Source organism: Electrona antarctica, assembly GCF_951216825.1.
Source record: "Electrona antarctica genome assembly, chromosome: 24".
Lineage (NCBI taxonomy): Eukaryota > Metazoa > Chordata > Actinopteri > Myctophiformes > Myctophidae > Electrona > Electrona antarctica.
Genome location: NC_136803.1, coordinates 21,455,747 through 21,470,535, shown reverse-complemented (window position 1 = coordinate 21,470,535; position 14,789 = coordinate 21,455,747). Strand labels below are relative to the sequence as shown.

Below are 14,789 nucleotides of genomic sequence, written 5' to 3'. Positions count from 1 at the left end.
TGTCAACCCCTTACCCCTGTGTCGGATTGCTGGTTAGACTGGAATATTTGCCGATACCGATATGTCCCGATATAACCAAAAAGGGCTGATACAGATACTTTTCTCTCTACTCGTAAGCTTCCTTGCCCAGAGCCCGTTTCGTTACCTTGGGCATGTAGGTCTTCTCAGACTGCTGCGTCTTCTCCTTGAGCATCTTCATCTCCGACAGGATGACGTCTCTGGAGGCTTTGAACTTCCTCTGCTGCGTCTCCATCTGCTGCAGCTGGTTCATCTGCTGGTCGATCTCGTTGTTGATGCGTGCACAGCCCCACGTTAAGGAAGCACAATAGGGCAAAGTGTGTGCGCGTGTATGGGGTAGGGCACAAGATCATGAAACTTTAGCTGCTGATTAATTATCATACAAATAACTGCTATACCAACATTTCACTGCAGATTGTTTAGAACGAATATTCAATGACTTTCTTGGCCAATTTCGACAGTCCTAATCAGGACCACGGCCAATTCAACTAAAAAGAAATTAAACAATTTTAATTTCGCCTTTATCCAAAAGTGGTTTACCACCGAGGAATCCAATTTTTTAAATACTGTACATGCACATGGGTGGCACTTAGAAAAGAAGACACCATTTCATTTAACCCTCCAGGGCCTATGTTATAATTGGCCGTTTGGGCATGCTTTTGGTTCTTGGGTTTACCTGGTATCCTTTTTTTTCAGGACAACCTCAGCTATAAGACCAAACACTATTTATTTCACTTTGACATACCATAAAATATTTTTGAACCAGAAATACATCGGAAATGAAATTTTGAATTTGTACACTTGTAAAAAGCTCTAAACATGCTCACTAAGCTCACTAACCCTAGGAAAGTTGAATAATTATTTTGAACATGCAAATGGAATAGTCAAATTGAAAAATATTCAAGCTATAGACACATTTCTCCCATAAATGTAGTTATTTTTTGCTTGACAATGTAAAGGCCCGGCGCGCTGAAGGCCCTATTAACCAAACGGCGAGAGGAGGATATGTTCGATGTTTCTGCGCAGGTTCTCATTCAGCTTGGCCTCCAGCTGGCCCAGCTCCTCCTGGGCCTTCTTCATGTCCTTCTGGAGCTCCAGGCGGGACTTCCTGGTGTCGTAGTAGCCTCCCGTCAGAGCTCCACGGCTGCTCACCTGGTCGCCTGCGTGGGGGACGTGTTGGACAGTAGGGATGGAGCTCGTTAATCTTTATTGATAACGAGAATACAAGATTGGCTAGTCCCTTCCTAACATTTTAGTCTAGTTTGTATTCGTTGACAAAATTGTCAATATATTTACCAAATATTTGTATTTCGGTCCGTTTGGTGTTCACACAGGACTTTGTAAAGTGAACCAAATAATAATAACATAATAATAATAATAACAAATGACACGGGGACATGTTAAGCGAACCAAATGGTGAAAAAAAGAAAAGGTCATTTAGCGGAACAATTCACCCAGTGCCAATTATCTAATGTAATCCTGGGCGCTACACTTCCTCTGCCAACCTAGGTGGGCAGCGGACTGACCTCATGCCTCCTATGCATGAGGAGTCCAAGCTGCTTCTTTTCAACACAGGGGGGGGGGGGTACCTACCCTAGGGGACACGGGGAGAACATGCAAACTCCACACAGAAAGGCCCTTTCGCCAACCCCACCTCGGGTATGGGCACTGATGACGCGGAGGGGGGAACACGCCCCCCAGCACCCATAGCGTCCCCAGCGGGAAAAGAACCCAGGACCTTCTCTAAAGCGCCCTTAGTCGACGAAATAAACAATTATGATCAACACATACCCTCCAGAGTGATGCAGTCCATGCCGAAGGATCTGGCGAGCTGCGTGGAAACCTCCATGCTGCGGCAGATCAGGGTCTTCCCAAACACGTGCTTGAAGGCCTTCGCAAACTGGGGACTGTAGCGCAGCTTGCTGATCATAGGAAGGGCATCCTGAAAGGACAAAACGAGAGAGAGCATGATGAGGCACCAGGGTATAGCAAGATCGGACGCCTTCTATAAATTCTGACAGTTTTTAGAAAACCCTATGTTTCTATGTCAGTGGTTCTCAAAATATTGCATGTCCAGGACCCCTAGAATGATATGTAATTGGCCTCCGACCCCCATCTGAAAATATGTTGTTCCAGATTTAAGTTAAAAGCTTTCGCTCTGAAATAATATATATATATATATATATATAAATACATATTTATACACACACACACACACACACACACACAAAGATTTACTGCACATTTTCATAACTTTATTCTCGATTGAATAAAGTGGTATAAAAGTCAATCAGATTAGTAGTATAATGTCGTTTTGCATCTTTGTGACAGGCCTAAACATTCTCCCCTTACTCCCCACACACACAGGAACAGTTTTGACCTGGGTTTTGACATAATTTTGGAAATATTAAAAGTTTCCCATTGCGCACAAGATCATGTGTAGTAATTAAACCCCTCTTTTTTTCCTAAAAAATGCTAAATACCATGCACAAAAATGTAGTATTGATACAATCGATTATTTGCATATAGCAAAATTATTCGATACAGATTATTTGCATTGCAAAACGATACATAGTTAATGTTGCCCTTTTCATGGCTTCGTAAAGGAGAAGAAATGGGCGGCCCATACGTTGGTCTCTGGGTAGGCCGTGTCCCGGACGTCCAGCTTGCTGAGGGGCAGGAAGGTGACCTCTCCAGGCAGCCTCATCTGGTTGAACTCAGTGAGGATCTTGGTGCTCACCTCGTCTGTCTCTACGATGTGGTAGAACAGCCTGGGAGGAGAGAAGGTACACCACCATGGGAGGAGGACGGAGGAAAGGAGAAGAGAGAAAGACTCTGTCTGTGTCTCATAGGAGGGCTGTGGGCAGTTCAGAGACCCGTCCACCAGTGACATCATCGACGGGGAATACAAGCTAATAGAAACTGCAGGCTTTCTAGTCCTGAAAAGTTGCAATGCGAAAATGGAAGTCACCGTTCTCACGATAATGACAATCTAAACATTTTTGTAAAAAAATCTTGTTTAAAAAAAAAAATCTGCCTAATGATGATGTCACTGGTGGACGGGTTTCTGAACTGCCCACAGCCCTCCTATGAGACACAGACCGAGTAGAAAAAAATCGTGCCATTTTATCATGATTATTAGTGAGGACCTATTATATGAAGATAGGTTGAAAAGTGGTGAAGTGGTCCTTTAAGGCTGCCAGCTTTGGTCTTTAGAAGACCACATTCTACAAAATGTCTTCTAAAGTTTCCTGAAAAACCTCATGTTTCTATATCAGTGGTTCTCAAACAATTTCATGCCAAGGATCCTAAAAAAAAAATTATTTGGCCGCCGACCCCCCATCTGAAAATATGTTGTTACAGGGACCCCCCAGAATCAATTATTTGAGTTAAAAACGTTTGCTGTGAAAGAATACATATATATTCAAAGATTTGCACACATTTTCAGGATATTTCAAAAATAGCAGATCCACAAGCTCATAGCGTGTTAAGAGCATTTCTTAGTAGCCACGACTCAATGCACAGCAAATCTGTTGTGTAGCAGTAGAGCATTGCGTGTTTTTTTAAAGAGCTTACCTAGTACCAGCGGTCACCTCCACACAGGTGTAAAAAGCAGGCTCGCACTCAAAGTTGTTCATGACGATGCCGTGGTATCCATTGACGACATGCTGGTTGGTCGCATTCCGGCGGAAAGTCTCCAGGACCCTGTTGATGCTGTCAATACCATTCAGAATACCCTAATAGAGACAGGAAGGAAGCAATTAATCGTCAACTTAAATGTGTGACGTGACAGCCCTAGAGCGATGGTGCAACAACGAGAGACAGACCTTGCCAGTGGCAGCTCTGAGGAGCTGCTGTTTCTTCTCCAGGTCGTCCCGTTTGGCGGTCAGGGCCTGCTGCTCCGCGTTCTCCTCACGCCACAGGTGGCTGGACGGACAGACAGAGACAATCACACACACCGACTGTTATCACACACACCTAGGGCTCTATTTGCGTCCATGCTAAACCCCTTATCCCTAAGCTGCGAGAAGACCCAACGCCGATAAAAGCGCTCGCCGACGCCTTCCCGAGCGTTTCTGAATATCTAGCAGGTTTGATTTTTGGCTCTCTCGCCGACTGGACTATGAACTGGGTTGCGACCGCGTCCCGAGAAGGCCTGAATTACAGCCAATGAGAGCACAGGACAGCTGTGCTCACAGACAGAAAGTCTGTATGTCTGTCTGTCTGTCTGTCTGTCTGTCCGTTTGTATCGATAGATGATAATAATATAACATTTATTCCGTAGGTAAATCCAGGTGTCATAGCTATTAGGCTATATTAGCCTAATATTGCTGTTAAATAGTCTATAAAACCAACGCATCTCACTTGAATAATGTTATTAAAACGCAGGGCAAACCTTTGGGCCACCACGTGCGCTCTGTGTGTGTGTGTGTGCGACGCAGAGAGACAGAATTATTTAATGAAAATCAAGATTTTAGCATCCTGACTCCTCTCTCGCTCTACTTCGCCCTGTATGTTCCCATGAGTGTGCGGAGAGAGAGAGTGAGAGAGAGAGTGTGAGAGAGAGAGAGACACACACACACACACACACACACACACGCAGGCTACGTCCTGTCGGTCTCGCACATGTATCATGGGATCCTGCACCCATACAGTACGTGAGTCAAAATGAATTGAAATAAAAAACAAATGTAGCCTATATGTATCGGGTCTGGATTGCATCGTCTTGCAGTGTGTGATCCCTAGTCGGCGATCAATCGTTGAGTGTGAAAACCACAAAGATATGACAGCAGATTAAAAAAAATAAAAAGACTCCTGTAGTGTGAAATGCATAACGATCAGATGACTCGCCGACAACTTTAAAAGTCCTACAATGTGTAGGGGCCATAAGTCATGCCTAAGATTCAAATTATATTGGGAGGAAGATGGGAGTTTCAAAGAGATGGGGGAGAGAAGTGTTTCTCACTTTCTTTCACTTTGCAACTCGTCTTTTTTGTTCTTCACTTCATAGTAGTTCTTGTCGACCTCCTCAATGCGAGTCTTGACGTCATTGAGTTCTTGATCTTGTTTCTACAGAGGCAAAGAAAGCATTGGCAGGACAAATCCAAGTCAGGCTTTGAATAATATAGCAGCAGAATTTCATGATCTTATATCTCTATTCTAACACAATATATTTTGATATCATTAACCCATTTAGACCTGAGAACGATTCTACAAATGTCTTCTAAATCGTGACAGTTTTCTGAAAAACACATGTTTCTATATCAGTGGTTCTCAAACTATTTCATGTCAAGGACTCCAAACATCTGAAAATATGTTGTTCCATGGACCCCCCCGGAAGCAAAGATTTAAGTTACAAACGTTCACTCTGAAAGAATATATATTCAAAGATTTGCGCCACATTGTCACGATTTTTCAAAAATAGCAGACCTACAAGGTCGTAGCGCAGCACTTGGTGCCGCGCTATGAGCTTGTAGATCTGCTATTTTTCAATAGCTAAAGTATAACATAATGCTTAAAACACCAAGAGGGGTTCCCGCCCAGAATGGGTTAAGGTTGTCCTAATCCGATCACGTGATCGGAAATCGGGGGCCGATCACGTAATTTTCAAATGATCAGAATCGGATCGGGAGCAAATAAACATGATCGGGACATCCCTAGTATCCATATTATGTCCATGTCATGATATTAGACTGGATATTGTCTGTGATTTTGGATATTGTACTATTGTGCTATGGCATAAGTGTTCTATAAAAATGTAAATATCAGATCGGTGAAAAATCGGTACTCAAAATCAAATGATCGGAGCAAAAAAAAACAATCAGACCGATTAATTAATCGGTCCGATTAATCGGTCTGTCTTTACAGATAAATAAGCCCGGTCCGATTAATCGGTCTGTCTTTACAGATAAATAAGCCCAAAGTAACAGCTTGAACAGATCTACAAGCTCACAATATTAAATATTAGGTCCGACTTGCCTAAGCATGCAGTGCAGATACCCTGTTACATGTATTTTTCAAATGTATTATAATTATTCAATGCAGAATGAGATCATATCGACATCGGTAATATCGGTTATCAGCCATAACAGCAATTAATTATATCGGTTATCAATATCGGCCGAAATGTCTCATCGGCACATCCCCAACACATACATTGTACTCCTTCCCCATCGCCTCCTTGTTGGTCTCCGTGTCTTCCAGATCTTTGTGGATGATCTCGATCTGTCTCTTCTTGTCGTGGATGGCGTGGTCCAGGGACTTCAGCTCCTTCTTGATCCACTGGTCTCTCAGCTCCTTGGAGGTGAACTGGCTGCCTCGGCCCTGCTTGGCGTACAGGTCTGTTCTCTCCTGGGTGGCCTTGGCCAGTCTGGTGGGGATGCAGGGGGGGAAGAAAGCAACCTGAGACCAAACTTCTACAAAATGTCTTCTAAAACTGGAGTATGAATACTGAATAGGCCTTTAGTCTCCCTTTGCCACCAGTGTTGTTTTTGGCGGCACATTTTGATTTTAGTTTTAGTCATTATAGCTTTCATTTCGTTTTAGTCACATTTTAGTCACCTGGAATGTTTTAGTCGACTAAATCTACAGTTTATTTAGTCAACTAAAATGTATTTTCTCTGGCCTTGATGCCGTCATAATGACTGATTTTACACTTGCTGAAAATAGCCGACCTACAAGCTCACAACGTTGTGAGCTTGTAGACCTGCTATTTTCAGTGTAAAATGACTTTTACTGGATCTCTTGTCCACTAGTCCCTTCCTAACATTTTAGTCTAGTTTGTATTTGTTGACAAAATTGTCACTATATTTAGTCTTAGTCATCGTAGCTTAGTTTTCATTTAGTTGCCAGTTTGTCAGTGAAAGGTAGTCGACGAACATTTTTCGTCGTAGTTTTAGTCGACTAAAACAACACTGTTTGCCACAGGGTAAAAGCGGCTGTGATGCGAGTCATCCCTACCTTGCGATGCTCTGCTCCTCCTCCTCCTTCTTTGCTCTGAACTCGGGCTCCGTCTTCTCCAGCTCCGTCTGCTTCTCCTCAATCTTCTCCAGCAGCTTCGTACGCTCATTCAACAGGCGTTTCTGGACGGAGAACGTAAAGAGGATGTCAAAGAAGTTGGACAAGTTATGTAGAGAAATGTCAGAGAAAACTTTAAGTTGTTTTTCATGAGATTCCATGTATTACTTTGTGCATGCTTATTTTTAACTCCTGCTCCCTCAATTGGGACGATCCCTGTCCGTTACCAGGGAGTTCACAGAATAGAATCTCACAACTGAAAATGTTTGTATGGCCAAGTCCTAATGTGCGATTTGTGCGTGAAAGGAGCCCTCCGCACTAGCGCCGATTCTTAAACAATTAACATTATGATCTTCTACTTAGGCTAATATTGTTATTAGTCTACAGATCCCCATTTAATGGCATTGCTATCTCTGAGACCCACATTTATATTGTAAGATAGTTCATTTAACTCTGAGAGTGTACAAATGAAACCAAATGGACCCATAAGGGTCCATTTGGTTCCATTTGTACACAGTTACAGACCCATAATTTGGTTCCAAACTATCATTTAGCTGGGGACCCCCTGGAACTCCCTCAAGGATCCCTGGGGGATCCTCCCCCCCCCCCCGGACACCACTTTGGGGAACCACTGGTATAGAGTTCAGAATGACTCTTCCGTACCAGTGTTAATTTCGTCGACTAAAACTAAAAGTGTTCGTCGACTACCTTTTTTCACTGACAAACTAAATGAAAACTAAGCTATGATGACTAAATCTAAGACTAAATATACTCACAATTTCGTCAACAAATAAAAACTAGACTATAAAATGTTAGGGACTAGTGGACAAGAGATCCAGTATAAGTCATTTTACACTTGGTTGCATGCTGAAAATAGCATCAAGGCCCGCCAAAACACAAGAGACTATGACTAAAACTAAAATCAAATGATGCTGCCAAAAACAACACTGTTCCGTATACCTTCTGTTCACTGTTGCCCTTCAGATCATCCTGCAGGTCTTTGGCCTTCAGCTCCAACTTGGTCCTCTGCTTGATCTGCTCCTGGCGCTCGGCCCCCAGCTGCTCCCTCTCCTCCTTCATGGCCGAGATCTTCGCCTTCATCTCTCGCACCACGAGCTCCGTCTCCTGCAGATCGGGGGGGGGGGGGGGGGGGGGGGGGGGGTCTAAAGCGTTATTCATAGTCCGATTTATCGGTGTTGAGGTGACCACCGCTACAACATGACGTCACTGAGCCGCAGTGAAGAGCAAACCACCGCTCTCCCCAGCCCTTCTCTGTTTTTACTCAACACCGCTCCACATTATTACAGCTCCGGTGGTCACCTCACCACCGGAGCGGTGGTCACCTCACCACCGGAGCGGTGGTCACCTCACCATCGAAAATCCAGACTATGAATAGGCCTTAAAAGGTTTATTTATGTATGATTGAAAATACACCATAGGGGCTATGCTGGTGGCATAAGGCGGAGGATGGGTAGTGCTGCACGATTCTAGCTCAAATGTGAATCTCGATTTTTCCTCCGCAAGAATTGAGATCACGATTCTCGAACGATTCCATTTATTTTTTTCCCCATGAAAATACTTATTGTCTTTTAGTCTGTAGTTGCTGAACATTACTACATTCACTGTGGCTTTAAACAGACATCAAAGTGCTCAACTTAAACCTCTTAGTCTAAAAGTGTAAAATGAATTGGACAGCCAACTAGTGGTGCAAGATCTCAGTAGGTGTCTGAATCTAGATCTCCATCCTTTTTCGATTAGTTGTGCAGCGCTACGGGGATGTGTGCCACCGTTTGTCTAAAACCACCTACAAGGGTCCAAACGACATTATATTGCCCATAGTACTCTACATGGAGGAAGACAATTACACCATCATGAATCAAATGGTGCAACATTATACATATGTACGAGACATACTTTTTCACCTGAGAACTCACCTGAGAATCCCCCTTTCCCAGCCCACATTGTGTCAAAAGGTTTGAACATCCTGGATCATAATAGTTCATTGACTCTTTTACCTCCACTTTGTCCCTGGCTTCCTGCTGTGCATCACGCAGCTGTCTGGATTTGTCTCCACAGCTCTCTCTCTTTGAAGACAACTGAAAAACAACGGACAAAAAAGCACTGCAGTCTTACGGTCATACGGTTGAATGGGGTTTCTAGGTGTAAGTATGTAGGACTAGTAGCATGCCAAAGTTTGTGCTATTGCCATTGAGAATGCATTGGGCGTTTAAGTTAAATACGGGGAGGAAATATGACAGCAAACTGCCTGTCATATTTTCTCCCTATTCCAAAGCCCCCCCAGGTACATTATATATTGAAACTATTTTCAGCAATGGTACACTTATTTTTTCAGTGGGTAGATCTTGTTGAGCTGGTCATTTTGAAAGTAGATCTCACGTCATAAATGTGTGGGCACCCCTGTTCTAGCCCCTAGGATGACCCGAGGCCCACCACTTAAAAACCACATGCTACGGTGCCCAAATGAACTCAAACTGAAGCAATTCAGTAAAGGTCAACACTTCCTCCTGGGGTCATTTTAGGGGCTGGGACCTCCAGTAAAAGGCCTAAATACTCTCCAAGAGTTGGGGAACAACATATCAAGAGAGTGGAGTGGTAGGCCCTTGGATTGACCCAGGACCAGTGATTAAATGTACCCCACTGAAAAATAGCAGATCTACAAGCTCGTAGCGTGGCACTCGGTGCCGCACTACGAGCTTGTAGATCTGCCCAAAGTTGAAGGGCTTCAACCTTCGGTACTGGGTAGCTGAAGTTGAAGCTCTGCCCTTCAACTTTGGGCACTTTTACATGTAGGCTGACCCAAAGTTGAAACAGTTGCAAGGGGGACATCTTTGGGCATGGGGTCCTCATCGTTGGATATGTTGTTCCCACAACCAAGAAGAGTATTTTACCCTTTACTGGAGGCCCTAGGCCCATGAGGAAGCGTTGACCTTTACTGAATTGTTCCAGTTTCAGGTCATTTGACCACCTAACTTCAGATTTGGGCACAATTACACCATTGCTTCGGTTTCAGTTCATTTGACAACCTTCTTTCAACTTTGGGCACTTTTACATGTAGGCTGACCCAAAGTTGAAACAGTTGCCAGGGGGACATCTTTGGGCCTGGGGTCCTCATCATTGGATATGTTGTTCCCACAACCGAGAAGAGTATTTTACCCTTTACTGGAGGTCCTAGGCCCTAAAATGACCCCATGAGGAAGCGTTGAACTTTACTGAATTGCTTCAGTTTCAGGTCATTTGACCACCTAACTTCAGATTTGGGCACCCTAACATGTGGTCTTTAAGTGGTGGGCCTGTGGTCATCTTAGTGGCTAGGAGGTCCAGTGAAAGGCCTACATACTCTCCCAAGATGGAGGAACAACATTTTACAATCTGGGAACCCTTATAGGCCTTTTTTATGGCTACAGTGCGACTGGTTCAATCCTACCCTAAATCTAGGCCTAAGACATGACACCTTCTAGCGGCTAGAAGGTCCAGGGAAAGTCCTACATTGTAGGACTAGTAGCATGCCAAAGTTTGTGCTATTGCCATTGAGAATGCATTGGGCGTTTAAGTTAAATAACTCAGAAACTACAAATCAAGTAAAAAGTTCCAGCATTTGTCTTCACAGTAAGCTGAATTATAAAATGTGTGAATGGAGTTTCTAGGTGAAAGTGATTTTTTACGTGCCATTGAGCCCCATTATAAATTTATCAAATTTGAAAGCACTATATTTCTAAAACTATGAAACATTTCAAAGATTCCATTTCAGGCAAACATGTCCACTGTAAGATGAACCTAAATAGGTTTGAATGGGGTTTCTATAGGTGTAAGTATGTAGGACTAGTAGCATGCCAAAGTTTGTGCTATTGCCATTGAGAATGCATTGGGCGTTTAAGTTAAATAACTCAGAAACTACAAATCATTTCAAAGTAAAAAGTTCCAGCATGTGTCTCCACAGTAAGCTGAATTAAAATGTGTGAATAGTTTCTAGGTGAAAGACATTTTTGACGTGCCATAGAGCTGCCATTGAGCCCCATTATACATTTCTCAAATTTGAAAGCACTATATTTCTAAAACTATGAAACATTTCAAAGATTTCTTTTCAGGCAAACATGTCCACCGTAAGATGAACCTAAATAGGTTTGAATGGGGTTTCTAGGTGTAAGTATGTAGGACTAGTAGCATGCCAAAGTTTGTGCTATTGCCATTGAGAATGCATTGGGCGTTTAGGTTAAATAACTCAGAAACTACAAATCATTTCAAAGTAAAAAGTTCCAGCATGTGTCTCCACAGTAAGCTGAATTATAAAGTGTGAATAGAGTTTCTAGGTGAAAATAATTTTTTGACGTGCCAATATCTGCCATTGAGCCCCATTGTGAATTTCTCAAATTTGAAAGCACTATATTTCTAAAACTATGAAACATTTCAAAGATTTATTTTCAGGCAAACATGTCCACCGTAAGATGAACCTAAATAGGTTTGAATGGGGTTTCTAGGTGTAAGTATGTAGGACTAGTAGCATGCCAAAGTTTGTGCTATTGCCATTGAGAATGCATTGGGCGTTTAAGTTAAATAACTCTGAAACTACAAATCATTTCAAAGTAAAAAGTTCCAGCATGTGTCTCCACAGTAAGCTGAATTATAAAAAAGTGTGAATGGAGTTTCTAGGTGAAAGTGCTTTTTTGACGTGCCAATATCTGCCATTGAGCCCCATTGTGAATTTCTCAAATTTGAAAGCACTATATTTCTAAAACATTTCAAAGATTTATTTTCAGGCAAACATGTCCACCGTAAGATGAACCTAAATAGGTTTGAATGGGGTTTCTAGGTGTAAGTATGTAGGACTAGTAGCATGCCAAAGTTTGTGCTATTGCCATTGAGAATGCATTGGGCGTTAAAGTTAAATACGGGGGGGGGGCATATTTTGACAGCAGAATGCTGCCCGTCATAATCCCTATTCCAAAGCCCCCCCAGGTACATTATATATTTAAACTATTTTCAGCAATGGTACACATCATTTTTCAGTGGGTAGATCTTGTTGAGCTGGTCATTTTGAAAGTAGATCTCACGTCATAAATGTGTGGGCACCCCTGGTTTATATGGAAGTAGGGCTCAAAAAGGGAAGCCGTTTAGGGTCATAGTCGCCCGAGGATATTTTGGAATGCAAAAAACAATTAACAATTAGAACAGCCACAGCAGGCATTTAACGGCCTTTGGCTGGTGGCCAGCATTAATTTACAGAAGCATATTACCAAATGTGCGAAAAGCCAGTTAATTTTGAACAAGTTGCGTCCCCATGGAAAACAAGCACTTGCCCGGTCAGGCAACTTGAAAGCTAGCCTGGCCCAGCAGGCGTGCTTTCTGGTCTAGAGGGGCGGGTAGCCTGGCCCAGCCAGCGTGCTTTCTGGTCTAGAGGGGTGGGTAGCCTGGCCCAGCTAGCATGCTTTCTGGTCTAGAGGGGAGGGCGCGCTTGGAGCAAGCGCTGGAGAATATTGGTTCACCGATCAGAGCCCACCCCCCTGCCCCCCCCTGGTAGAAAACGGCAGAGAAAACTGACGTCACTGTATTGAGAACTATATTGAAATCAAAATCAAACTCCTACACCAGGAAATGTCTCACGTTCCCCCAGGCTTTCATTCTTTGAGACGTAGCGAAATGAAAATAACAGCCTGGGTACCGAGGCACTTTAAGGCACTTTTAATCATTCTTTTAATCAGTTGACATAGTATGACGCAGAGCAGTAGTACAACAAACGCATTTCGGCGTTCAAGATTTACCGCACCCGGGAAAGATGCTCAGAGTGTTTAAAAGCAACTGGAGCTATTCTCCATATGCAGACCGCGGCCATCTTACCATATAAGTTAATGGCAAGGTGCTACCTAGATGCAACTTCCATTGACAGCCCATTCATCCAAACAGAAAAGTCCTATCCGATTGTATAAAACAACGTCAAACTCACCAACATTGCAGCTGTACGGAAAGCTTGAATTATTCTCTTTCTATCCTCAACGTGTTTGTTTTTCATAAAAGTCCACTGCAGACATGTTATGAGCTACTTTGTGTCCTTGCAGGTGATTCTTTTTCTAAGTGCTGGAGTTTGGAAGTGCTTGTTAGATACTGTATCACTCAACTGCCCATGCGTACCACGCGTTTTGAATTAGCACATAATGCAAGAGGCAGCAGGACATTGCTTTAGTGAAAACGAATGCTTCCAAACTCTGATGGAAACATGGCCACGGTCTGCAAATGGTCAATTACCCCGATAAAACAACCTTTAGTGTCAACACCTGTACTTCATTACCTGGTCCAGTTTGGCACGGGCCTCGTTGAGCTCCATCTGGTAGATGGTGTACTCCAGGGCTCTCCTCATCTTGTCCCACTTCTGGTACTGAGCCAGCTCCTCCTTCTCATCCGCCAGGGTGGTGAGGCGCTCCTCGATGTACTGGAGCAGCTCGAAGATCTTCTCTCGTTTACCCTCTGGACGCACAGTGGACAGTGGACAGGAGGGACACACAGTAGACAGGGACGACGCACAGTGGACACAGTGGACAGGAGGGACGCACAGTGGACAGGGACGACGCACAGTGGACAAGGACGACGCACAGTGGACACAGTGGACAGGAGGGACACAGTGGACAGGAGGGACACAGTGGACAGGAGGGACGCACAGTGGACAGGGACGACGCACAGTGGACACAGTGGACAGGAGGGACGCACAGTGGACAGGGACGACGCACAGTGGACACAGTGGACAGGAGGGACACAGTGGACAGGAGGGACACAGTGGACAGGAGGGACGCACAGTGGACAGGAGGGACACAGTGGACAGGAGGGACGCACAGTGGACAGGAGGGACAGGAGGGACACAGTGGACAGGAGGGACAGGAGGGACACAGTGGACAGGAGGGACGCACAGTGGACAGGAGGGTCAGGAGGGACACACAGTGGACAGGAGGGTCAGGAGGGACACAGTGGACAGGGACGACGCACAGTGGACAGGGACGACGCACAGTGGACAGGGACGACGCACAGTGGACAGGAGGGACGCACAGTGGACACAGTGGACAGGAGGGACGCACAGTGGACACAGTGGACAGGAGGGACACACAGTGGACAGGAGGGACGCACAGTGGACACAGTGGACAGGAGGGACAGTGGACAGGAGGGACGCACAGTGGACAGGAGGGACACACAGTGGACAGGAGGGACACACAGTGGACACAGTGGACAGGAGGGACGCACAGTGGACAGGGACGACGCACAGTGGACAGGGACGACGCACAGTGGACAGGGACGACGCACAGTGGACAGGAGGGACGCACAGTGGACACAGTGGACAGGAGGGACGCACAGTGGACACAGTGGACAGGAGGGACACACAGTGGACAGGAGGGACGCACAGTGGACAGTGGACAGGAGGGACACACAGTGGACAGGAGGGACACAGTGGACAGGAGGGACGCACAGTGGACAGGAGGGACACAGTGGACAGGAGGGACGCACAGTGGACAGGAGGGACGCACAGTGGACACAGTGGACAGGAGGGACACACAGTGGACAGGAGGGACACACAGTGGACAGTGGACAGGAGGGACGCACAGTGGACAGGGACGACGCACAGTGGACACAGTGGACAGGAGGGACGCACAGTGGACAGTCACAGGACACATTTTTATTAGCAGTGGTGGAACTCATATCTTTGCTTCTGGCTGGAACAACATATTTTCAGATGAGGGTTGGTGGTAATTACATAA

The 14,789-nt window shown here is 44.8% G+C and overlaps 2 protein-coding genes across 2 annotated transcripts in view; one reads left to right on the top strand and one right to left on the bottom strand.

Annotated features, from left to right (window-relative positions):
• LOC306917405 (retinol dehydrogenase 7-like) overlaps positions 1–12,957 on the top strand; it is a 37,167-nt gene extending 24,210 nt beyond the window's left edge. The window contains exon 6 of the transcript XR_013789161.1: positions 12,908–12,957. The gene's annotated coding sequence lies outside the window, so the exon portion shown is untranslated. The remainder of the gene's footprint in view (positions 1–12,907) is intronic.
• LOC306917406 (structural maintenance of chromosomes protein 3-like) overlaps positions 1–14,789 on the bottom strand; it is a 31,500-nt gene that overhangs the window by 11,694 nt on the left and 5,017 nt on the right. Inside the window, exons 9-20 of the mRNA XM_079495630.1 lie at positions 13,337–13,512; positions 9,051–9,131; positions 7,996–8,160; positions 6,979–7,100; positions 6,175–6,388; positions 4,985–5,088; positions 3,846–3,945; positions 3,595–3,755; positions 2,648–2,789; positions 1,810–1,960; positions 1,026–1,178; positions 146–297 (exon numbers count right to left, since the gene is read on the bottom strand). Coding sequence (XP_079351756.1) covers positions 146–297; positions 1,026–1,178; positions 1,810–1,960; positions 2,648–2,789; positions 3,595–3,755; positions 3,846–3,945; positions 4,985–5,088; positions 6,175–6,388; positions 6,979–7,100; positions 7,996–8,160; positions 9,051–9,131; positions 13,337–13,512 — 1,721 coding nt within the window. The remainder of the gene's footprint in view (positions 1–145; positions 298–1,025; positions 1,179–1,809; positions 1,961–2,647; positions 2,790–3,594; positions 3,756–3,845; positions 3,946–4,984; positions 5,089–6,174; positions 6,389–6,978; positions 7,101–7,995; positions 8,161–9,050; positions 9,132–13,336; positions 13,513–14,789) is intronic.